We start from the raw sequence: 27,105 nt of genomic DNA, 5'->3' as shown, positions 1-27,105 counted from the left end.
GATAGTTGATATTTGCGGCATGAACATTCAGTAACATCGAAAATGACTGACATTTCTGTCAATGAAACGAAGACTATATCAAAACAAACGTGATTGTGAACCAACAGTAAAATCGTTTTTGGCACCGTGATAGAAAGAAGGGAAGAGTGTCGCTGGAGGTATTTTGCACTGACAAAATTTGCTTTTCGATTTCAACATGCATCCCTGAGTGTAACACAAGTGATTACTGTCATTAATACAAGTATTTGAATGGTCCACTCATGTTTGGTTATATATTCGTGAGAGGTTACATGCATGACACATTGTGTATCATTCGATATTGATAGATATCCAAGCACTGCAGACATCCTAACTGGCTCGAAAGCTACACAGTGGTATAATACACGATACCCCATTTCTTCCTCCGTGGAAATAGTTTCCTGTGCAAGAACGGGCCATGTTTCTTCGTCCTGTACCAAGAACTCGGGGCCTCAAATTGGGTCGGTTTCACGCTTTGTCTCGCTTTGTCTCGCTCCTGAGATTTATACTCTGAGTGAGTATTCACGTATTTTTCTTTTCGAGTTCCACGAAACTCCGATTGCTTACTTCCTCGACTCTGACTCTGACTCTGACGCTAACGTCTTTCGCTAAACTATATATCCACCGACCAAAAGTTGAGAGTTTCTCTGTCGACAACTTCATTGTATACCGTGCCCAGTCCAGTCTTATTTGCGGCGAAAGCTTGATGACAAACTCCCTGAGCGATACTACCTTGCACATATAAAGATTCTCGTCATAAACTTCTATTGTGGCATACAGATTTTGTACCTCCAGAGTGAAGTTTGTTCGTGTTTGTTTGTTTGTGCATCCAGTCTTATGTTTGGTATGGATATGATTTTCTCCTTCAGACATTTTTTTTCGATTATAAATTCCTGCCTATCGAATCTCAAATTCAATGCGCTGATCGCCTTCCCCACTGTTTCAGGTCGCAGTAAGAAGCTTTGAAAGGCATTTTAAGTATCTCCCTTTAAACAATTCTTCAAACGAATCAAATTTCCCACTTCTGTTTAACCGTAAATTTATGTGGTATCTTCACATGTGGACAGGAACATGGGCCATTTTTCCGGATTGCCGCTAAGCTTGGGCAGCTCGCGAGGGACAACCTGACGGGCTAACTCATCCTTCGTTAGTCGCTTTTGATTACGGAGAGAGTGATGCTGCTCTGTTACGAACATTTTATTATTTCCACTTAACGACGTGGTAACATGTTTCTCTAACGGTCTCTCATATTCACAATATGCCAAACCGCCATGATCATCTGCTTGAACCTCATTTTCGCTGTTCTCTCATTCCGTTTCTTGCTCTTCTTGCGGATTCTTATTTATGGAACAATTCAACAATATACTTTTTTTCAGATTTTCAGTTTCCACTTCTCTTGTCAGATTGATCCGCTGGCCTTCATGATCTTGACACACTTTTCATCATTACAGGTTTCGTCACGATTCAACCAGTTTTCAACAATATGACGAACACTCTGATGATCAACAACAGATTCACCGCAACCTTTCAAGTTGGCAATCTCCTTTATTATCTTAAATTTCTTCTTCACCAATTCTCGTTTACGTTGTATCTCTTCTTGCATCAACGTCTCTTCAACATCAATTTGTTTCAATTCGACGTTCAAACGCGCTTTAGTTCACCGGAACGACGCAGCTGACACAACGGAACCTACCTTATTCCCTGTATATTTATCGCGGCTGGTTTTGAACGGCTTCCACTAGCTTCCATCGGATTATCATCGCGTTTCGCTTTCGTATTATCCACATGCTTCGCATTTATAGCCCGTACTGCCTTCTTGTGTAGCATCGTGGAGGATCTCTGCTGTACGTTAGACTTCCTTTTGGATTTCAATCCATCGTTGGTTGCTTTCGCATTAACGCATTCCATCGATCGCTAGGTCATTCCACAAATCATCTAACGATTTCCCATACCCAAAATGATTCGTCTCCATTTCCGAGTTCCTTGTTTTAAGTTTTCCATCCAAGTGAGATCCGCCATGATCATGAGGAAGTATTGAACCTGCTAACTCCCGAGAAAGAGGAGCCATCCGACGTTCGACTCGGTTAAAAGTACTGCGTCCTGGAGAATTTGAGGCAACGAATATTAATATCCAATGGATAAAATGATAAATCGAAAAATGACCTTCTTAAAACGAGGCTTCTCGTCTGGTCCTTCACCCACATTAATTATGATTACTGGCTTGATTTTTCCTTAATACCAAATAATCTCGAATACAGGTAGCTCGCACTCCCTTTTTAAATCGAGCCCATGTGAGAAAATGTGTTCGAAGAACAGTGCCTTCATGATCGAACTGCAACGTACATTGGATCACTGTAGAGTAATGCGGGGCGAAGGTGCGCACCTAACTGTTGTCATCCAATAACTCTTGAAATAAAAGCAAATATAATTCCATTTGCTTACCAAATTGTAACTATATATATTACCTTCGAAACGTAGTACAAGCATTTCTCGAGTTGTGTTTGTAATTGGACAAATACCTATTTTAATACAAAAAGACAAAGGTGCGCACCGTACGGGGCAAAAGTGCGCACTTATTGAATTGAACTTCTGAGCTAACTTATACCAAAAATAAATGCTTTATCATCAGAAACGGGAGAAGCATCATTACTGGAGAGTGTAGGCACCGTCCAGTAGGCAGGAGGGAGGTGTACTATGGTTTTTTTATGGAAATTTTTGGGAGGGAGAAGACTAACAATATGAGATATCCGAATAGCTTGTTGAATATAAAATGAGCAAGGCAGCTGAACTTTTTTTTCGATAAGGGTGTGTCTGTTTTATGTTTCTATTTTTAAACACTAAACAGGATCCTTCATGTCTCCAAACGAGGGTGATTAACATGTTAGCTGCCAACTATGAAATAACTCGTAGATGAAATACAGCTAACGTGTTGATATATGGATGCTTCAATTGCCAAATCGATTAACTCCATAAAATAAGGTGTTGAGAAAAATCATAAAATATTATATGTTTTATTATTATTTATTATTTAATGGCTAAAGAGATTTTGTCATTTAGTGATGTTAGTACTTATTATTAAAGAAATTTGTTTTGTATATATACAGTTAGGTGTTAATCAAGTGGTTTGATACTAAAATTTAATAATATTCAAAAAATGGAGTTAATCGGTTTGGCAATTGAAGCATTCATATACGAGAACGGTTAATCTTGCTACTTCTACGTGTGAACGGTCTCCGAATAAACATATTATTTCCGAAATCTGAAATAACTCCACCAATAACACTAACTGCTATACTTTCATTTCAGAACCTGTACAACTTTCTAGCTCAACCCAATGCGATAGAATATTTGGACATTTCGAAAACGGATACAACATTAGAGAGTGTAAGTTGAAAATATTTACAAATTTGTAACGGTCGGTATTCTACTGTATTCAGGCCAATGTAATAAAAATCGAACTGCAAAACCGTATCGACATCGACCGTCTTCATATATAATACTGACTGGACCATTTTACAGGTAACTTTCAAACGAAATAAGTAATGTTCCTTCTGTGTCTTTTTTCAGTTGTTTGGTGCATTACTTCGCGGCTGTTCCACACATCTTCGCCATCTCAATGTTTCGCACAACTCATTTGGAACTAAGAAGGGAAAAGAAACACCACCTTCATTCAAACAGTTTTTCACGAGTAGCTTAAGTTTGAAGCACTTGAACATTGCAAACTGCAAATTACCACTAGAAGCGTTGAAGCATTTGTTGCTGGGACTGGCTTGTAATGAATCAACTGCCGGGCTGTACTTGGACTTGAGTGGCAACTCACTGGGGACACAAGGTGCCCATGTTTTGGAATCGTGTATCCATGGTGTTCGAGTTCTGTCCAGCTTAGATATAAGTGACAACAACCTTGATTCAGAGATGGCTTCCGTGCTTGCGGCTATAGGGAAAAATCCCTCAATCAGAGTGCTGCATATGAGTAAATGTTTTAACGGGATGAAATTGAAACATATCGCAATAGTCATGGACGCGTTAGTAAATCTCATCCAGAAGGACGATTTTCAACTCCAAGAACTTATTCTATCGGAAAATAAACTGAAGAATGATTTGCACAATTTTATCAATGCATTGGGAAGCAATCAATATTTGCAAGTACTAGACATTACAGGCAATGTTATGGGTGATATAGGTGCTAGATTATTGGCGAAAGCGCTTCAAATAAATAATAGATTGAAAACAATTTTCTTGGATCGAAACAACATAACATTGCAAGGTTATGGCGATATTGTGTATGCTTTGGAACACAACTTTTCCATGAAAAATATTCCATTTCCTGTTTTTGACATTTCACCATGTTTAAAACAACATCCCGATCGCACAGATATGTTAATGCGGAAAATGCAAGAACTACTGTTCCGTAACGGAAGTGGACTTCGTAGAACTAATGAACAAGGATTCAGGTATTCGACAAAACATATTTTTCGAAGTTTTGATATTTTACTTAATTTTACACAGATTACAGCACGGGTTTTTGTTATCTTCTACTCATCAAATTTTGGACAAGCTTGTAGCAGAAACTCAAGAATCCATGTCCATGCGGCAAGGATCTCTTGAAGGCTCTCTTATTAGATTACTTGAAGATGCCAATAACTGCAAACAGTTGCTGCCCAAACTCCAGGAATCGGTTCGATCTGATCCTCATCCCATCGAAGTTCGGCTTTGTAAAATGAAAACAGATTTGAACGCATCCATAAAAAATTATCTACAGGTGAGAAACGTTATTTGGTGGATATGTCGACCATGATTTATGAATTATATATTGAACACAGGAAACAATGGAAACGATGCTTCGAACTGGTATAGAACAATGTCCCAAAACCCTTGGCAATCAATTAGTGTTAGCAGAGCTTAGGAAAGGATGTGAGGAAAGGTTGATAATTTCAGAGGAATTCTTGCAAAGCTGTCTCGTGAACAGTGCAGGGGGCGAAATCATGAACAGAATAAGGTAAGTTCGCTCTACTCTCTCGAAAATAACAACTGATTTACGAAAATTTGCAGTGAAGTGGAACAGGCAATGGCTAGTCTCATATCCGACAGAGCAACAGATGAAGTTCTAGAAGCGTTGACTCGTTATAAAAGAGGCTTGGGTGTTTCGGAATCACCACATAGTATAATGGATGATCCTCAGACCCCAGACATCTCGAGAAGTCGCTCCAGCCAGGTATTCGTATTGTAACTGTAAAAAATGTTGAAAAGAAAACTTATTAATTTCTACATTTCCAGGATTCTGACTGTTCAGTTCACATTCCAGTGCGTGGAATGAATTTTCCAAAATTAGGATTAGATTCACCCACTGTAAGTTCCTAGACGAATATTCCGCTTTAATTTCCCACACAAAACCTCCCTGCTTCACTAGATCACATTAAACTGCCATTTACATTGTATATTCAACATTCAAAAATACATTATGTCATATATTTCCCACATGTACTCCTAATCCATATTTTAGAAGCTGGAATATCTTAATCTTGTAAGTATTTAAGAAACGTAATCATTCCTGTTCTTCACCATACTGTAATGAACAATGAAATTGCAGGCAACGCCTCAGCTACAGAATCAACGAAGATCGATCGCGCGTAAAGTGCGCCCCCAATCGGTGGTCGGTTTAGGTATTGAAAATTTGAGCCTTACTAACATTCCCGACTTGATGGAGATGCCCTCCCGCGAGCGAAATTTCAGTTCCAGCACAGGGCAAGACTCAGCTTCGGAACAGAAAGAAGACGAATGCTGTGATTCAGTCACTGAACTTCCCAGTCAGTCACTAACACTGCAACATTTAGTGAAAAGTGAGTATTTGAAGCTCATCTGGTATATTTTTTCTTTCATTTTCATTTTTTCACTCGAAAAATTAGGTTCATCAAATAATACAGCAAAAGTGAATTTTATTTTTGGCAAAGTTGTTTCCATATTCTCGCCATATGTGTTATCCATTTTTCATTTACTTATCTATTTCTGTTCTGAAATTTCATTGATTCAATTGATACAAAGAAAAATGGTATTCACTGTTACTTACAATATTGCTATATGATTTGGATACTTTTAGACAGACTTCATGCTTCCATTGGAAGGAGCTAGAGTTCTAGAGTTGTGTTATATCTTCAATTCAGCTGATTGATTTTTATGGAGGTTTTAAATTAATAGAAGCCAATTAGAAGATGAGCAATAAAGGGTCTAAAATTGAACCCACGTTTCTTTAATCCCTTGCAAATCCTGGAGATCACGGCTTGACTTTTTTTGCTAAATATTGTCACTTTTTTTTTGTTGAATTCTGATGATTACGCCGAAACAAAATACTGCTATTTCTTTTTCGCCACTTTACGTTTGCGGCCGGTCACGACTGGACTGCATCCATTTATTATTATCATATCTACAGTGACTCTTAATAGATACCTAAATCTACAACAACTATTCGATACCTGACCAACCGATCAAGAGATTTTTGGCAGATGGCTATTGTTTGAGAGCTGTCGTTGCTCTCTGAATTTAAACATATTGTATTTGACGACAAAAACAAGCAGAAAAAAGAAAACTTTAGCATCCTTGAGTCACCATAAATCCATTTCTACCTGTTATAATCTTTTTCTATAACTGTACACAAAAAAAATTAAAATTTTCGAGAAAAAAACTTGAAAAAGTTTTTGCTAGAAAAACTTTTTTGCCTTAAATATGCACAAGTTGCGATGTATGAAAGAGTTGTAGGGCACATATTTATCTACCATTTCATCAAAATCTGAGATCGTTTTTTTTTCAGTGTAGGATTTCGAAAATATTTTTTCAGTATTTTTTTCTGAGAATTCAATTATTTTCCTAATATTCTTAAAATATGCTATAAAACTACTGTAAATCCCGAAGAAAACAATATTATTTATATGTTTTGAATTATTCGTATACCTAATATGACACAGGTGCGCTGAACTAGAGCATTCAAAAAAGTGGACAAATCACAACAAAACCAAAATCATTTACCTTAGTCTTTATTTTTAGATTTTCCATAAAAATACTCGAAACTTGACCGTTCAGTATAGTTGTATTGGTGAACCCGTGAATCATTTCAGTGCGAACCCAACAGCTTTCGGGTTGAACCTAGTGCGAAACTGGGCTGAAACTGAGTAAATAAAAAAACGTTTTGACAGCAGTTAGGTTGGAACTGGAGTTGAAACCTAACAAAAACGAATTCGGTATGATACTTTCGTGGCACGCAGGTCAGGAGTTCGAGTTTTCTGATGAGAAACTCTTTATCTTGCAACAGCCGCACAATGTTCAAAATGATCGGTTGTGGGCGCCAACATTGGCCAGCATCCCCCCGTCCCACATAAACATCTCGCGGTTCCAGAGCGCCGCGTCGGTCATGGTAACTGTGAATCTTGACGTGTCATGTAATTTTAAGACATTTGGCACCAAAATTTTATTGATTTCCGGTGATTTTTCGGTTTTAAAAAGAACCCCAAATTTTAACGTCTGCAACACTAATAAATGAAGTTCGAATGATCTAATATTTTGCATAGGGTATATTATCGTGCAAATCAACATTTCGCAGCATGTTCCGAAAGAAAAATCGAGATAACTATTTTTATTGGTACTCAAAACCATACGTTTCGGCTTGTATTCAAAAAAAAAACTAAGTTCCAGAGTGTCGATTCTTGACAAAATTTTTTTTTCGAGATGACACTAGATCTCGACGTTTCATGCAATTTTAAGAAATTTGGCATCAACAAATTTTTTTCGAAAACCCCGATTTACCCCCTTGAGTGATTTTTCGATTTTCAAAAAACTCAAACTTTGACCGCTTTGCGCCACTCTCCCTTAAGTCCGATTGAGCTGATATTTGGCATAGGGTGTTTTTTTGAGGTGGCGAACATTTTGTATAGTATTTTTCTGAAATTTTAGGGTCGATTTTTTCCCATACATTCATTGGCACCCTAATATACATTGTAGTGAAAAAAATGCATAACATTGAGGTGTAATGAAAGTTTAACCAGTTGCATTCTTTCATGCTTGTTTGCATTGCGCTACGTAAATACCCTTATGATAAAATATTCTTGAGCACACACAAACATGTCAGGCTTGTAATGGTAGCGTACAGGATAACTGCCAAAGAATGATAACGTAGATTGATAAAATGGATAACTGTCAACGTATGAGAAGGGGACATTAAATTGGCATGAAGCCACGTGCTTAGGATAAGGACAAGTAAGTAAGTAAGATAGATATTTTTTATTCTACAGAAATTAATCGGTATGTTTTCTTTCATATTTATATTTATATTTTTTGAAGTTTCACTATTCAACCGTTTATCAATTCATTTCAGCAAATGGTTATTTGTCTGCTCTTATCCAGTTAAATACCTGTTTCAACAGCTTCAACTGAAAATTAAAGAACATGTTCAGTTTGTTGAACATCCGTAGGCTGCGTTCAATGACGGTTTTCAGTGAGAGCAAGATTGTTGAAGAGAAATTCACAATATTCAATGATTCAATTCCACTATTTGCTGAATTGGGTTGAACTCAATGCAACTCGATAGATCGATGGAATGTATCTTTCACCTGACATTTATTTTCATCAAAAATTCAAACAACAATAGCTAAAAGCTCCAAGGTGAAGGTGAGACGAAGTCATTATAGTAGTATAGGTAAAACGACGTATTTTTCATTGGGTAGTAGTGTTTGCGAACGAAGAGCAAAGCGCACCGTTTGTTTTGGTTTTGGTACGTAAATAGATCAATTCACTTTTTGAAAAATTATCATGGTGGACATAGTATTGTGTTTTGTGCTGTGATAGTTTATCAATATTTAGTGTGAAATATTGCCCTGTGCAGCGAAAGAAATCTTCGTTCGTGTGCCCTTTGTGTTGAGAAATCAGGATAAGTAGGAGAACGGTTGCCCACAACAACCGATTCTTGTTTAATTTTGCCTTTTTCAGCCGGCCCCGGCGTGCTGTTTTTCTTGTATAGCAGCCGTGGCGGTTCATTCTTCCTTTATTTCTCTTCTCTGTATGGTTGTATAGCGTCCCGCTTTAATCTGTGTTGGCTATGGAATGTTCGGTGTGTAAACTGGGGATAGTGGTAAGCGATCTGCCGGTTTGCTGTATCGGTAAGTGTAGCGGAGTGTTCCACTACAAATGCACACTTCTGAGCAGGCCGACAGCAAAGCTTATCACGGAGAACGTAAATGTTTTTTTCAAATGTAATGACTGTTTATCAGACCAGGGTTGTGGGGAGCAAAGTGATCTTATCTCGGGTGTGCGAAAGGTAGAGAAGGAGGTGATGAAACTATCTTCACTCTCTGACTCGCTTACGGACATGCGAGATCACATTACGGCTCAACTAGACAGCGCGCTAAAGTGCGGTATGAAAGATTTGAGACAAAATATATGTGAGTCTCTTGAAAAATTTATATGTGAGAGATTGGATTCTATGACAAGTTCATTTTTAACATTTATCGCAGAATAATTTAGCTGCAAGGAATGATTCGCTCAATGAACCTGGTGCAATTCCTTCTGAATCGCATCAAAACATTCCTAAACGGAAGAAACGAAAATATCAGAACAATGATAACGATGATGTCATTCTAAATAACATAAGTTTCGCGGATGTAGTAAAAAGTTCCAACAATGGTAATGATAATAATATAAAGAGCAATAGTAGTCGTAAGACTCAGTCGGTTATTGTAATAAAACCCAAAGAGTCCAAACAAGCTTGCGAGGAAACTCGTAAGCATTTAAAAACGAAACTAGATCCAAAAACACAAAATTGGTAATTTTAGGAATGGTAGAGATGGCTCCATCATTGTTGAGTGTGCCTGGAGCCAACATAAATGATGTCAAAAATGATATTGAAAGCATTTTGGGTGAAAATTATCATGCATATCGGTGCCAAGATTAAAAATTGTGGGCATGAGCGATCAGCATTCCTCCGACGTTTTCATTGACTATTTAAAGAGTCAAAATGAAAACATCGCAATTAAAGATGTAAAAGTTTTGAAAGTTTTCGAAAATCCACGCTTCACATACAACAAGTATAGCGCTATGATTGAAGTAGATGTTGACACATATAATAATTTACTGAGTGCGAAAAAAATAAATGTGGGGTTTGATCGGTGCTCCGTAGTTCCCGCGATTAGTGTGTTAAGATGCTTCAAATGCGGAGAATTTGGACATAAGAGCACGGATTGCAAACAAAATTGTGAAACGTGTTCTAGGTGTAGTCAGAAACACAAGACATCTGAGTGCAGGTCAACTGTATTGAAATGTGTTAATTGTTTGAAAATGAATAGAGAACGTAAAATGAATTTGGACGTCAACCATGCCGCATTTAGTTCTGAATGTTTAGTATACAAAAGACTTTATGAATTGAAAAAAGGCAGCTTACATTTCAATAAATAGCAACCATGTTCCAGAAGAATTGTGAATCAATTTCATGTTCTGTATTTAAATATTGCGGGGTTGTCAACAAACTACGTAGCATTACGTCAGATTGTTGAGGAAAAGCGTCCACTTTTAGTTTTATTATCAGAAACGCATATTGTTGAAATTGAATCATTTGATCAATATAGTATTCCGGGATATAATGTTGCTGCTTGTTTATCACATTCTAGACATACTGGCGGTGTTGCTATTTATGTCCAAGAATCAGTTCACTTCAATCTTCACCTCAACGAAGTTATTGATGTGGAGGCGATCTGGCGTAGTGGTAACATCCATGCCTCTCACGCTAAAGGTCACGAGTTCAATTCTCACTCCCGACATTCTTCCAAAAATGGAAGTAAAAAGTGACGAACCAGCCAAATGAGTTGAAAATCACTATAATATAGATAAAAAAAAAAAAAGTTATTGATGGAAACTGGTTTTTGGGCATTACAGTTGAACGTGGCATGAAGATGGGTAATTATGGTGTTTTGTATCATAGCCCCAGCTCAAGTGACCAGCGTTTTGTTGAAATTTTAGAAAACTGGCTCGAAATGTTCCTTGATTCTAGAAAATTAAATATATTAGCTGGTGATTTCAATATCAATTGGCGTGATGACTACAATTCGAACCATTTGAAGCGCTTATCTGATTTCTTCAATTTGAAACAAACAGTAAATGAATTCACGCGTATTTCCAGGCACAGTAAAACTTTAATTGATCATGTTTATTCCAATTTTGAAACTATCAACACAGTCACTGATACCAATTTGAAAATAACCGATCATGAGACCTTAGTTATCAATATTGTAGATAATTTCGTGGCAAACGACGAGTTTGTTAAATTAAAGTGCTGGAGGAAATATTCGAAACATGCTGTTTCGAATCTTGTGACGAGAAGCCTGGATTTTCCATTCGAGGTCGATAATTTAGATGAATCAGGAGCTGTTCTAACTATTACCTTGAAAACGTGTACAAATCAGCTAGTGACGCAAAAGTTTGTACCTTTGAAAAACTCGAACAGCTGGTACACGTGAGAACGTGAGAGAGACAAATGGTACAAATTTCGTAGAACAAATGATGGAAATCATTGGAATATGTACACGATCGCGCGCAAAAGATATTCACAATCGATTAAGAAAACTCGTTGTGAATATATTCAGAGGAAGATTGATCAGCATCAAAACAACAGCAAAAAGTTATGGAAAATTTTGAAATCTTTATTGAAACCTAGTAATAGTAAACCGCGGTGCATAGCTTTTCATGGCACACTTGAACAGTCTGAACAGACTATAGCATCTAAGTTTAATGATTATTTTGTCAATAGTGTTTCATTGATCAATCAGTCCATTGAATTGGTCGATGAACCTGATGAAATAAAACAGCCGGTTGATAGTAATTGTAGATTTGAAAGATTTCACCCAATTACATTAAATGAACTTAGAACTATTTGCTTTTCTTTAGGAAAAACGGCTGGAGTGGATAATGTTAATGCTAGAGTTATTCAAGATTGCTTTCATATCATTGATCACATCTTGCTGGACCTTATTAATAAGTCTTTATTAACTGGGCATGTGCCTCAGGTGTGGAAGGAATCTTTCATAGTTCCTATTCAAAAGGTTGCTGGAACGATTAAAGCCGAAGAGTTTCGTCCCATCAACATGTTGCACACATTAGAGAAAATATTAGAATTAGTTGTGAAAGGCCAGCTGTTGCAATATTTAAATCTCAACGCTTTGCTAATACCAGAACAATCGGGATATCGGGAAGGACATTCCTGTGAAACCGCATTGAACTTGGTGTTAGCAAAATGGAAAGAGAAATTAGAATGTAAAGATACCATAATTGCTGTTTTCTTGGATCTAAAACGCGCTTTCGAGACAATTTCTAGGCCCTTGTTGTTGAACACGATTCTGCGCTTTGGAATTACGAGTACTGCATATAAATGTTTTGAAAGTTATTTGTATGACAGAACTCAACGGACTATTTTTAATGATTCAATTTCCAGTCCCGTAGGGAATAATCTTGGAGTACCTCAGGGAAGTGTATTAGGGCCCCTTTTATTTATTATGTACATCAACGACATGTGACGAGTTTTACGATTTTGTGATATTAACCTTTTTGCAGATGATACTGTGTTATTCATTGCAGCTAATGATTTGAATCAGGTCGTTTTACATTTGAATGGAGATTTGCGTTCTTTAAGTAGATGGTTGAAGTATAAGCAATTGAAGTTGAATATAAATAAAACTAAATTTATGGTAATCTCGCGAAATCGTTCTAATGAAAACGTCTCAATTGTAATTGATGATGAGACCATTGATCGCGTTCGGGAGATTAAATATCTTGGCGTGATTATTGATGACAAACTCAAGTTCAATACTCACATTGACAATGTTATCAAGAAAATTGCCAAGAAGTATGGAATCTTATGCCGATTGAAAAACGATTTAACTATTTGCAGCAAAATACAGCTATACAAATCAATCATCTCTCCTCATTTACACTTTTGTTCTTCCATATTATTTTTAGCCAATGATACACAAATATCGAGATTACAGCGTTTGCAGAATAAAATAATGCAGTTGATCCTAAAATGTAATAGATTCACTTCCTCATCTTTGATGCTGGACGCTCTAAAATGGTTATCCGTGAAGCAAAGAATTGTCTATTTAACTATGGTGTTCATTTTTAAAGTAGTTAATGGTTTGCTGCCTCGATATTTGTGTGATCGAGTTGAAAGAGGAAGTGATTTCCATAGATATAACACTAGAAACGCGAATGAATTAAGAACACCTAATTTCTTGTCATGTGCTTCACAAAATTCGTTGTACTTCAAAGGAATAAATGTTTTCAACTCGATGCCAAGACATATTAAATGCGCAACAACACTTACAGAATTTAAGAGGCACTGTATTTCACACGTGAAAGCTGTCTTTAGTTAACAGTCGAACGATTTTTTTTTAAATTTTATGATGAAGATTTTTATTGACGAAGTTTTATACGAACGGATAATTAATGTGGACAATTTTTTGTAGTTTGTTTTAATATTTTCAATTAACCTGACGAAGTTTTTTAACGGATTATATTATGTAGACTATTTAATTTTTTTAAATTATCTTTTTTTTTTAATTTGCATTGATCTCTATTATGTCTGTCATGATCTGGTGATGATGGACTATTTTTATTTTTATTTTGTTGTTTTTATAGTTGTATTAGTTGAAAAAAAATAATAAAAGTAGTCTACAAAAGTTTGAGCGTCGCGCGCGTGGCACAGATATAAAGGATATTAAATTGAAAGATTTTGAGGGGCCGGTCTAGGAATTTTTCGTAAAGGAAATTTTCTCGATTTCTCTGAATGAGGATATTCATAGTCAATCCAAAACAAGGCTGGTGGTTGGACTTGTGCTCTGGTGGACCACTTGGCTGCAAGGGCCTCATCGGGACCGTATCGGCTCTGTGGCGGACATGACTGAGTATTGGCATGTCTTTTGACATTGCAATTTTTTTGAACTTATATCTGTGAATAAAATCAGTGCGTTTTTTTGTGTTTGCTATACTGATTTCAATGTTGAGAAAAAATAAATAAATTATCTTTTAGATAACTCGTCTTGCTCAAACCTCTGTAGGGGAAGGAGGCGGGACCATCATCATCATCATCATCACTTATCAGACTTATCACTTGATTTTCACGACATGAAACGCTATGACTCAGGAATAACATTTAATTGAGTGGTTTATATAGCTGTTTCGATGATGTTGTCTGGCATCAGTGTCGAAAAAATAACGATGCTTTCACCAATACAAACAAAATCTTTGCGGAATATTGAAAAACGAAAATTTTACTTTCAGAGCACTAGCTCGAGTTTTCCGACGTTTTTTCATTATACATTGCGACGGCAGATGAAAATTTAAAATCTTGTGAGTAATCGATTAGAGTTTGGTTGATATTACTTGTTGGGAGCGAAAACGATCATTTTCTACAGACTATTTCGCAAAATTATTGATTTTTTTCGCATATCGGGTAAGGGAGGGGAATGAAAGAAGTGAGCGCCATTGTGGCAGCCATTTGTGGCTTCCTTCCTCCTTCGCCTTAAGGTTCCCAGCTCGGTAGACTGAATTATGATTGAAAAGTCCGAGTTTTCCATTTTCTCCAAAGGAATAGTTTTCAATGTTCGGATTAGTAGAATCCCTAACTTGGTGGGCTGCCTCATTTGTGTAGACCGCAATGCCTGTTCCTAACATGGACTTTACCGATTATTCCGTATGAAAGGAACGCCTTGCAATCGTAACAAATGTTTGGGAAATTGAAAGTTCTCACAGCATGAGCTATTGGAATTTTTATAATAATCTGTACAGTATTAAATTAATAGGGTAGTGTTCAAATCGATTGCAATATAGATCAACATCTCGTAAATTCATCAAGAAATGACTTAAAAATAAGCTCTCGAAATGGAGAATTTTCATGAAGTGATCGGAAAAAAATATTAAAATTTATTAAATAAAAAGAATTGTTTAAAATTGGAACCTTATTTTTAAGAAATCTGTGAATTCTGTATGAAAATCTGTATCTGCAGACTCTTGGTTTTAAATAGTTTAAAAAATCTATATAAATACAGATTATTCTGTAGATATGGTAACCCTGTTCGTTGCTCCCTCATCGCTTTCACGTCTTCGATCCTGGTTATGAAGCTTATGATTTTCCGAAGGAACAGCCTCATTGCTACGGAGCATTTTTCCATCCAAAATGTTCTGAAGGTGTTAGTGATCTATAATTTGAAGTCGTCCATCAGCAGTTCATGCGTTAGAACCTGTCCAAAGTTGCCGATTTTGGCAAAATGGAAACCCCGCTTAGCCTGATACGAACTGCTTGTCTCCTTTTTTTAAGCATCGTAGTTACGATATTTTACTGAGACAAGTTCGACAAAGGTTTGTTTCAGGTCTACTGCTCGGAAGTTCTTGCTGATGGTTTTTTTTTCCACTTGGACCGCCAGCATCCTCCAGTCGATGGTCCCAAACCAAAACTGTCTAGTTATCGATAGGAGATTAGTCACCTGCTGCAAGATCTAGTTTGCTACGACAGTCAGGCTCTCCTACTTCAGCGCATATCGAGGCTGCTGGTGCTTTTTATGCTGTACAAAGGGTCGAGTTCCTTGCTCTTGAGAGAATTTTTAATTTCAAAGAACAACAAAATGAGTCCTGTCAAATGAAATTTTCATGTTGCGTTTTTTCCTAGCAATCGACAGCAACCGGACAACCCAATACTTTTATAGTTATAAATGTTTATTTGCAGTAATGAATGATGAATAATGGTAATAAGCTGGATTATTGTTCTATTTAGGTCGTCCAAAGCGAGTTAAAACACGTGCTCCTAAAAAGCCCATTATATCGTCAGACGTATCTGGAGTAGTAGTCACAGATGGTATCGATGCTTTCTTCAGATCTGGTTCAGCCACACCTTCCACCCTGACGCCACTTGTGTCACCTACATCAGAAGAATGTAGTTCGTTGTCATTTGTAGATAGTCCCACACTCAGTCGCGATGACGGAAGTCGCTTCAGCAATGTAACATCTGGAGAGACAACCCCAATATTGGAGGAAAGAAGGCCCATTAATTTAGAGAGGGCTTCTCCTTTAATGAAGAACGTGAGTTGGACATCGCGATCGCGATCATCGGACAATCTAGAGAAAGTATCGCCTCTATCGGCTAGAAAAACTACATTCATTAAGAATGTCATAGGAAACAACAAAGAGCTATCCAATACGAGTAAACCTGTGGAGACCAATTCGATAATGAATAGTGGCAGCAAAGAAATTTCAGAAAAAAAGATACAGCCAGGAAATGGTGTAGCGAAGGTACCGACTACTGTACCAAAGCCTCGCCCATGGTCAGTACTGGGCCATGAATCAAAAAATGAGTTCGACGTTACGAATGACTCTACGAAGACGACACCCAACGCGGATGATGCTGAAGTTGATCTTGTCCTAATATCTGGACAAACTCCTGGAGGTTCAATCGTTGGAATAACACCAGGTGCAATTACTGGAGGGAGCATCGTCGGTATTACACCAGGTATGACGCACAACTCCTAACATTTATATTTATAATCATATCCATATTTATAGGTGCTGTTATTGAGAAAAAATCGGTGCGAGATATGGCTGCTAATTTGAATAAACTCAGTGGTAAATATGTCTGTTCCTATATTTGTAGCATGACACTTTATCATTTTTTTTTGTTTGTTTATTTGTTCTGGCATGATTCTTCTGGTATTATTTAAATCAATCTGGCATTTGGCATAGATTTAGATAGATCTTCGACAGATAGAGTTCCAATTCCTACACCAAGAATGACACATAAAGGTGATTCCAGTCATAGATCGTTGGAGATTTCTCCTAAAATATCTGTTGAAGAAACAAGCGCACTGGAACGCAGTGATAATAATGAATCCAGAATCCTAGACAGTATTACAAAACAGCATGGAACCGTACACGAAGGGATTCGAGAAGAAGGCATGAGCCCTGTAAGAAAAGTCGTGGCTGGTACACAGATTACTGCTTTGTTTGAGGTTAGATTTTTTGTTATTATTTTTTATTGTATATTTGTACATATAGACTAACAAATTTTCACATATCGAGAAAATATGGTTAGAATCAATGGTTTTACGTAGAATGTGTCACATTGTTAAACTCATTAACGACCAGCTGTTCGAAAAAAGATTATTGCTTATATTATAAACAATTAATGGAACAATACTATCCGTCAAAATTCATATTATTTTGACCGCGAGCGAAGGTAAACTTTCATTAACTAGTATTTGCGTGGAAAAAAAAAAGACGGGTGGGTAATGTCGGGGACATAACCGGAGTGACGTAGGACTATACAAAAGGGGACAGCTTTTGCTAAATATATATTTTAAATATATTGTTTTATTTTCTTCTCCTACGTGAATACCTACCTATCTACCTGAAAAAATGGATTACTTTACTGTTTATTTTTTATGAACATGTTGGGGGTTCTGAAAAGAACCTTTGGTGTTGTGTTTTTGCGTTTTTTTTACAAAATTGATTCTTGATTTTTTTCTGAAGGCTTTGTACTTATTAAATGTTCAACGCCGAGCATCTTTCGGCGTATGAACATATCGTACAATCAAAATGATGGCTGTGATAGGGAATGCATAGGTGGTCATCAGCTTATTCACTATCATATATTTCACTATTGAGCACATTACCGTACCTTAAACTGTGGTTTCGGAGACGAATGAATTGTAAGATTTGTAGTCTCCGCAAACAAAGTAAATAAAAATGAAAAAGAACTGAGGTTTTGGAGACGAGCTCTACGATCTGTCGAGAAATAAACGAGCTATAAGCGTTCTGAAAAACCAACAGTAAATACAGGGACGAATGACCTTCGGATTAAAGTCCTTTAAAATAAGAACAGAGCAGCAGGAAATACATAGCTCATCATGTTGCTCCTTAGTTATTTTTCTATACAATGCAGATGTAACGTCAATCAATTTTCAACATCAGTTATCAACCAAAGAAAGCAGTTCTTGCTACCGAGAAAATTCGTTAATGCCATCCTGCATACAATGTGAAGCCACTTTTAATTCGGAAACCATGCATGGGTTTGTGAAAACTGAATGATCAATTTAAAAGACCCCAACCACCAATAAGTTCAAGAACAAGCATAACCAAAATAAATCAGTTTATATTATATGTCATATTATGTCACTTTAGAATGCATTAGTATTGAGAAAAATTTTTAATAACTCTTCTTTGAAAGGTTTAATGGCCCTGAAAAGCGCCGTGTTTTACGGTGGCTGGTTTTGCCACCAAAGCAGTCTGTATAAACAAACTTTTTCCTTCTTCTACCTGCTGCCGTTTTGCGATTGCGTTTGCCACTCGCTGAAACCAGTTGTTGCCACCGAACCGAATGTGCTCTGTTCTGTAGGCTGGTTTTCTTATTGTCGTGAGCAGCTTTTTTTTTTATCTGTATTATAGTGATTTTCAACTCATTGGGCTGGTTCGTCACTTTTACTTCCATTTTTAGAAGAATGTCGGGAGTGAGGATTGAACTCGTGACCTTTAGCGTGAGAGGCACGGATGTTACCACTACGCCAGATCGCCTCCACATCGTGAGCAGCTTCGCAAGCCAACTCGAGCACTCCGGCAACCGAAATTCTATAACCGCTATTAGGTATACTGGTGCTCCGGCATCAATCCGTTGATGCGATGTGATGTGAAACGATGCCATACAACCACACTGATTTACGGCTTGAAAGAAAATGAGATATTTTTTGGGGTCCGCGCGTTTTGTACTCTAGCGGTACACACTCACAGGATAGAGACCAATCGGCAGACTCAGGGGCGAGTCTAACGAGACGAACGAATGAGCGTTAAAAGGCAGCGATGGCAAAAAAATACATTCATTACGATTTGTTCGCTCGTTGGATTCACATGCAGGCTAAAAAGGGTCCTTTTCAGGATCACAAAATTATCTCCAATATGAAGAGTTTATTGTTTTGTTATCACTCGATATCCCCATCTTGTTCGGCTAAACCTTTCTGTTTAGCGATTGCGTTTGCCACTCGCCACAGCTTTCACAGTTGGAAAATTTCTTCCCATCCAGCTTGTGACATATTTTACAGTAAATTACATTCAATGGCACGTCGCATTACCACCACTCAGTGTCGAATTGGAGGTAATTTTAACCTGTAATTGAACATTTGCGATGACAGTGGTACAGTGTCGACTTTCAATGTGGGGTCATAATTTGGACCCCGAACTCTATGTTTACAAAAATGTCCAACTAAATATGTCGCATTACATGTCCGTCCAATTAGCTAAATGTCGAACTAATTGTAAATTACTGTACTTTCAATCTGGAAACAATTTAAGAATTGGTGAAAATTGAATAATCAGGAAAGTCCCCAACTATCAATAAGCTCAGAACAACTGCCAAATTCACATACTCATCAGATCTTGGCAAACAAATTATGAAAAAATCAATTTGTGTTTTATTATTATTTTGGATATTATTTTAGAATGCATTGAACTGCATTTCGTAAACTCTTTTTAGAAAGGTTTAATGGCCCTGATAAGCGCCGTGTTTTATGGAATGGTTCCAATTTAGAAAACTTTGTACTCGTGATTTTGAAAAAAACCATTTCGAACGCCCTCGATGCCGCCTTGTTCTGGATTTGTCACCAAAGCAGTTTGTATAAAGAACAAACTTTTTTCTTCTGCTACCAGCTGCCGTTTTGCGATTGCGTTTGCCACTCGCCACTCGCTGCAACTGCCTGTTGTCTTGATGTGCACCGAACCGAATGTGTTCTGTTCCGAATGCGGGTTTTCTTATCGTCGCGAGCAGCTTTGCCAGCTAACTCGATCACTTCGGCGGCCGAAACTATATAACGCCGGCTAGGTGGACTGGTGCACTGCTGCACTAACGCGCTCGGCCTAGCTACCCTTGCGGGGAACTCCAGACAAACACGGTTCGAGCGGGATTTTACCGTTCCCTTCACTTTTCCTCCTTTGCCATAACCAACCATGGCTGCTTGTGTTGGTTTGTTGATGTGATTTCGCTGCTGCTCTGGTTGCCCGTTTTGGTCGGTACGATTTGAGGAGCACAAAATGGACCAATCAAAAATGGGCACATAGTGCATTGTGACAATGCTTGATATTTCACAATTATTCAATTATTTATATCAAGAAAAATGAAATGTTATTCGTTATGATAGATGCGTAGATATATTTCCTATCAATTGATGCAAAAATCTTTGCGATCTATTGAGAAATGCTCGAGTTATAAGCGTTCCACATCTTGCATTTTTTCTTACTTGTTCAATGCCTAGATTTTCATTTCACCCCCTATATCTTCCGGTTAGACGTAGTCCTACGTCAAAAATAGGTGTTTAACAATACTATACATCGTGACGTGACTTTGATTGTATTGATTTACGGTTTTCTGTGAATGAAAATATTAGGTCTGTACTGATATACTAATATTTCATAAGTTGGCTTTGAAATTTTGTTTTGCGTTTACAGACAATGGGTCGTGATAAACATTGCAGTCCCGATGAAAAACGGCTGATTAAACAACTATGATATGAAGGTAAAACTTTTAAAGAAATAGCAGAAACTATCGGCGGCTCACAGAATATGGTTACAAATGCCCTGAAATACCGGAGGAAATCAGAAACACGAGAACGGAAAAGGAAAACTAGTTCTAGGGATGACCGCCGAATGCTGAAATTGGTGAAAAAAGATCTTTTCCTTACATCTACAGCTATCAAAAAGGAACTTGGACTGGAAATGACAACTAGAACAATCCGGAACAGCTTGATTGATTGTAAATACCGTGTTCATGCTGCCAGAAAAACTCCCTTCATATCGGGAAGAAATCGTTATAAAAAGAGTGGTATTCGCTAAACATCATCTGGAGAATCTCATACAACATGGAGCCAACATTCACTTTTGTTTCGTCACTCCGTAGCACATTTCTGAGATAGCAGGCTCCATGTTTTTTTTTTGAATTTTGGAAAAAAAACATGGAGCCTGCTATCTCAGAAATGTGTTACGGAGTGACGAAACAAAAGTGAATTTATTCGGTTCAGATAGCCTACATTGTGTTAGAGGTCCCAGAAATAGCGAGTTCTCTCCACAATACACGAAGGAGACCATCAAGCATAGCGGGGGTTGTATTATGGTATGGGGATGCTTTTCATAGCATGGCGTTGGACCTCTTCTTTGAATAAAGTCTAGCTTATGCAGAGGAAATCCCATCAAAATGGAGATTCCAACAGGATAACGATTCTAAATACACCTCGAAAAAGGTGAAACAATGGTTCGTTGAATAAGAAATTGACGTTTTGGATTGGCCAGCGCGCAGTCTCTGGACTTCAACCCAATAGAAAATTTTTGGAACGAGGTCAAGAGAAATATGACAAATATAAAACACATAAACCGGGACGAGTTGTGGAACTTGATATGTTATTCCGGTAGAAACATTCCAGAAGCTGTATTGAAAAGTGATGGATTTCCGACTAAATATTAGGTGTACCGGTAAGTTTCTTCGGATTTACAACAGATTGCGTTACTTGATTATTATTCCAGTGAATCAAATTTCCAGACATTCGTTGGAAAGCTACTGTCATTGCGCGTCAAAAGTTGAAGCGTAAACAAAATAGTTTTTTGCCACTTCGAATATGTCGAATTTCGTACCAACGAAAGTGTTTTTGCATTACTTCAATATGAAGAAAGTATCGCATTTTGGTGGAAGCTCATGATGACCATGCTCCAACTGAGCGAACGTGTCAGACGTGGTTTGCACGGCTTAAAAGTGTAATTTTGACTTGGAAGACGAAGAACGTTCCGGACCGCCAAAAAAGTTTGAAGATGAAGAACTGGAAGCTTCACTCGATTAAGATCCGTCACAAACGCAACAAAAACTTGCAGATACACTTGGAGTAGCTCAGCAAACCATACCCGATCGTTCAAAAACAATGGGAATAATCCGAAAGATAGGACATTGTGTGCCATATGAATTCAAGCCACGAGACGTCGAACGCCGTTTTTTCACGTGCGAACAACTGCTTCAACGGCATAAAAGAAAGGGTTTTTTTGCATCGAATTGTTACTGGGGATGAAAAGTGGGTCCACTACGATAATCCTAAGGTTATGCTGTCTATTTGGTGAAACCAGCTGGGTTTGGTGTACTATGAGTGCACTGAAGGAAAAGTGGCCACAATATGAGCAAAGACACGATCAAGTTATTTTGCAGCACGACAATGTTAGGCCATATGTCGCGAAACCGATTAAAACATACTTGGAAACGCTGAAATGGGAGGTCCTATTCCACCTGCCGTATTCTCCAGACATTGCTCCGTCCGATTACTACCTTTTTCGATCGATGCAACATGGCCTGGTTGACCAGCACTTCTCTAATTTTGATGAAGTTAAAAATTGGATCGATTCGTGGTCAGAGCTGCAATCCATCACTGTCAATGTCACAAAAAAGCTGACCATAGTCACTCAATTCCTCTCACGGCACGTGAGATCCAAAAATTCAGTAGTGATACTCACTCTTTTGTTTCTGACACCTAACCAAATGACGGTTGGTTCTAATGCCTCTCACTGCCGATCGCTCTGTTTACAACTTTACGTTACGAGAGCGGTGGTTGTGGCGTATGATGGTAGTAGAAATGTGAGTGATCAGACATTTCCAATCATTTTTGACAATCGCGACGGTTGTTTAAATTTGTTCGTTGAAGTAGAAGTTGTTGCTGTTGTTAGAGATGTCTAAATTTTTCGTTTATTTGATTATCGATCAATCGTGGGGCCAATATTCGATTCATTCGAACAATTGTCTTTCAGTATTCGATTAATCGAACGAGTATTTATTTCTTGCAGTTAGAATGAACAGACATTTATAATAAAAAATATTATGGTGTCATAATTTCAAAAATCACATAAAATATAATTTTAAAATAAACACGGTGCAGCATAATGGTTTTTGAATGAAATGGTATTTAAGTATATTGATAAAATTATCATTTCATGATTATATGCGGATCATGAAAACTATCCGGTTGAAAACCGACAAGGCGTGTTCTTTTTATTTAGAGTTAATCATTACCAGAACTATTGAAGTTTAGTTAATAAACGTGAGATGAACACACAAATTAAAAATTCAACTCGATGTGGTAATTACTGCTGATGGTCCTGAAGGTGGAAACCTTCCGGTTCACGGGCGTTGTGAAGTTCATTATATCATTGCGTAGCCGTTTCGCGCCCGATTGGTAGTTTCCGCAGCAGACACATGATGCGAGTTTTCTTACTGGCCTGGAAGGACCGTAGAACATGTGGGAAGTCTCCCTGGGAGCAGAGATTAATCAGATGCGTAACTTGCGTTTTGTGGCAGTCCAGTTTGGACAGCTGGCGCGGTCGGTAGCGGTCAACCCAGAGAGACATAGTACACAAAACTATTTGATGTATAATGTATACAAAAATACTTGGTGACTTGTCATTTTCGTGTTGGCCTTTGTCAGAGTAAATGTCATCATCTCCAGAGATGCCAGATGATTTTTTGTGAAAGCCTTCGACAAAAAACTGAAATGTTGATGTGTATAAATGGCAGATATTTTTGTAACCGCGAAAATAGCAAAGTAATGTATGAAAAAAGGGGTTGTTAGCGCAGGGAATCAAGTCATAAAGAGTAGAAATACCATATCCCTGCAGTCTGCAACTGAAAATATAAGTCTGCAACAGAATAGACAGGACACTAAATATCAGTAAAATTGCGATCATGTCTGCTGATTTAGTATCCTTGCAATGATGAGAAACAAATTTGGTAAAAAAATCGAAGTCGAACGGGTTACAAAATGCATCATTTTGCTAATTTCAAACCCGATCGGGAGCCGGAATAGAGGGGATACGCAAGGCGTGTTATTCCACAAACTAAGTACTAATACAAATGACACGTGTATTACTACGTATAGTCGGCGAAGTGCCGCTAAAAACGTTAAGGCCGTCTGAAAAGTTGAAAAGAAAATACATGCCTGAAAACACAATATTCTTCAAATTGTATTTAAAATGAAACTGTATATTCACATCTGGCATCCCTAGTCACGAAGAACAAACACAAAGAGGCGAATGTTGTGAATATCGCCAAACACCAAACCATCAGCTAGACTTTTGAGTGTCGCACTATTCTGACATTTCAGCGACAGGACACTGACCAAGGAGCTCGGATTTCTACTGTCAAGTAGAAGCTCACCATGTGTTAGTGTTGTGATAATACTCTTCTCACACTATTGGACTGGCTTTGGGATGGTCACCAAAGATAATCGTAGCACAAAATTTGTTGATTATCTTTGTGTGAGTACCATCACTTGATTCTCACGACAAATCGCAGCTCTGTTCGTGGTTAGCCGACAAACCGGCCGAATATTTCCGAATTATATATAAGATGGAAAAAAATGTGACTAGCGATGGACAATATTTTAAATATTAAATTTGTAACCATTTTTGCAGAATAAAGCATTAATTTTTGAAAAAAAACCAAGAAACTTACTGGTACTCCTATTACTAAAAGTTCACTCAATAGAACATATATCTGTTATATTTGTGATATAACCGCAAGGTGGACATAGGACTAACGTTGGAAATAAGTAACAAACATATAACTCTTAGACATTTCATTTTTCGGAGAAAGTGGTTATCATACCACTTCGTTTAGCTGGAACAGAATTATTAACGCTCAAAGGAAGAATCGATTCCCCCTCGAAGTTTAGTGGAAGCGCAAACAGTACCCCCTTCACAAGCCCGAGAATTGGAATCATCGTTGATCCGGAGCAGAACAATTAACGCTTGTGAAGGAAAGGATTTCTCCTCGGAATTACACAGCAAAAATAAGACTTCTTTCCCAATAATTGGAAACGACGATCGATTGCGGCATTCGTATACAAATAATTTTATAACGCTGCTTTCATAAATGTGATTTCTTCGATATGGTGATATAATATCCATTATATGGTGTAACATTTCGTATTCTTTACTGTCAAATCCATAGTCAATGGCACCCATCGGTGTTGGAGTGGAATTATTAACGCTTCAAACAGGTATGGATTCCTACTTGGAATTATCGCCCCCCCTTCCCCTTTCAGAGAAGGGAGAAGTGTTATACCATTATGTGAATATTGATTGTACTGTAAAATTATCATATTCCAATTTCGGTTCCATTTGTTTGATTAGTTCTCGAGTTATACAAAAATTGAGTTTAATTTGTGTGGCAGCCCCTTTTCCCTATCGAGACGGGGAGTAGTGGCGAACCACCATAGAAACATTTACTGCCCTCTAAAACCCTCACTATACAGTTCAAACCACTATACAGTTCAATCCACTAATACCTAAACAGTCTAAATTAATGAAAACTGGAAGCATTCTCATTTTCCCATACATTTGTTCTGCCGACTTGTGTGCATTCCCGAACAGAGCTGTCAATAACGAGCAACTGATACATTCGTTTCTGCCCGTTTTCAACATATTTGGTTTAAATAAGCCATCCGTGATTTGAAGCCACACCACTTCTCGTTCGGTGGTCATCGAAGCAACATGGTTGCCGCAGAACGTCGAGCGGGAGAGGATTGTTTTCTTGTCGGGTGACAGAGGAGTATGGAATAGAGTTTCTCTCCACAAGGGGCCCTTCTCAGGGCTAGAGGCGGAAATCAAAAATAGAATAGAATGAAAACACATATGCGAGTGAGCTAGCATTACACAACTAGCGTATATCATACATGCCTAATGCTGATTTCACACACATACACACACAGATCGATACAAGGAGAGGAAGCCCTTTGTCTCGAGGTGTGCTACGACAAAGAAGAGCAGCATACGAGATTTTTTTTGCGCTAGTGCGGATGTGGAAGTTTATCCAGAATTTTGGAATATAGATATACACTGCATTTATTTAGATAAACGTATATTTCATGAAAGTTTGCTTTCAAACTCCAGCAGGGTAACTTTACTGTTGCATGTTGTGGGGTTCGATTACATCTCAAGCGAAATATAGGAGCAAATGTGTTTATAGTTTGTGATTGATATCTGAGCAGGAAGGAGCGAGTCTGATGCGAGTTGAACCAAATAAACGAGAAATGCTGATAGCTTTCGACTCTACTCGGCTTTTTTGATTCTACTGAAGTTATAAAAATTTAATTGCTAAAAAGATACTACAAAAATTTCGATGCATTCTAAAATAATATCCGAAATGATGAACAAGTGGATTGAATAACATAATTCCGTAGTTCTACGTCGAAAAATGCGGTCGTGTCCTAGATACAACCCGTTACAATATTTTTCATAATAACAAAAGTTGCTTCACTCTCAATGCTGTAACTCACGAACCAATCGACCGATGCTGTCAAATTTTGACACGTATCCATTGAAAGATGGTGCTTTGTGATAGTCAAGTAGATTTTTGCAAGAGGCGCCATCTACACTCTGTCCAACTTCTATAAGACCAGCCTGGTTCTATTTCGTTGCAACATAAACAGTTAGGTTTTCAACAAGATACATTCATACACTGTTGAGTGGTTAGAATAAAGCATATTTGATGTAAATTTCGTTCAAAAGAGTTATTTGTTTGTTTGTTGTGCTTAAATATGATAATTTCAGCTGTCCAGTTTCTATAAGACCATTTCAAAATTCATAAGTATTATCAATGAAAAACTCAAAACGAACGGCTGATTTACGAAATTGCGACCTTGAGCTCTTCAATCGTGGTGTATCGTTTTCCCTCAGTGTAGATTCTACGTACAAGGATCCCCCTAAGTTTGCCAACAGGATTCAAATCTGGAGAGCGAGCCGACCAGTCCAAAAAATTAAGCTTTTGGTCCTTAATCCATTGGTTAGTTACCTTGCTGATATGAATATGTTATGATATGTGATTTTTTTGAGATATCCACGTGAGAAGAGTAGGAGAGAGGATTCCAGAACATGTATGTAATCCTTGAATGATGTGAAAGCTATCTAGAGCTTTCCGGTTGCACAGAATCCCGCCCGAACCATGCACGAACTTCCAAAATTCCTGGTTGAAAAAATACTGTTCCTTCTTCCGTAAATCATGCCAGT

The 27,105-nt window shown here is 37.7% G+C and overlaps 1 protein-coding gene across 8 annotated transcripts in view; it reads left to right on the top strand.

Annotated features, from left to right (window-relative positions):
* The window catches only part of LOC129764896 (F-actin-uncapping protein LRRC16A), a 58,574-nt gene that overhangs the window by 17,058 nt on the left and 14,411 nt on the right, over positions 1–27,105 (top strand). For 4 of the 8 annotated variants that reach the window (XM_055764522.1, XM_055764520.1, XM_055764518.1 and 1 more), the window contains 11 exons: positions 3,325–3,402; positions 3,586–4,472; positions 4,528–4,780; positions 4,842–5,017; positions 5,071–5,233; positions 5,296–5,367; positions 5,522–5,542; positions 5,609–5,858; positions 15,815–16,546; positions 16,600–16,659; positions 16,777–17,042. In XM_055764522.1, coding sequence (XP_055620497.1) covers positions 3,325–3,402; positions 3,586–4,472; positions 4,528–4,780; positions 4,842–5,017; positions 5,071–5,233; positions 5,296–5,367; positions 5,522–5,542; positions 5,609–5,858; positions 15,815–16,546; positions 16,600–16,659; positions 16,777–17,042 — 2,958 coding nt within the window. The remainder of the gene's footprint in view (positions 1–3,324; positions 3,403–3,585; positions 4,473–4,527; positions 4,781–4,841; positions 5,018–5,070; positions 5,234–5,295; positions 5,368–5,521; positions 5,543–5,608; positions 5,859–15,814; positions 16,547–16,599; positions 16,660–16,776; positions 17,043–27,105) is intronic. The other 4 variants (XR_008741283.1, XM_055764524.1, XM_055764523.1 and 1 more) reach the window with 2 other exon arrangements.

Source organism: Toxorhynchites rutilus, chromosome 2 (genome assembly GCF_029784135.1).
Source record: "Toxorhynchites rutilus septentrionalis strain SRP chromosome 2, ASM2978413v1, whole genome shotgun sequence".
NCBI classification, from domain to species: domain Eukaryota; kingdom Metazoa; phylum Arthropoda; class Insecta; order Diptera; family Culicidae; genus Toxorhynchites; species Toxorhynchites rutilus.
The sequence above is the reverse complement of the archived record's forward strand: the minus strand, read 5'-3'. Positions and strand labels throughout refer to the sequence as shown.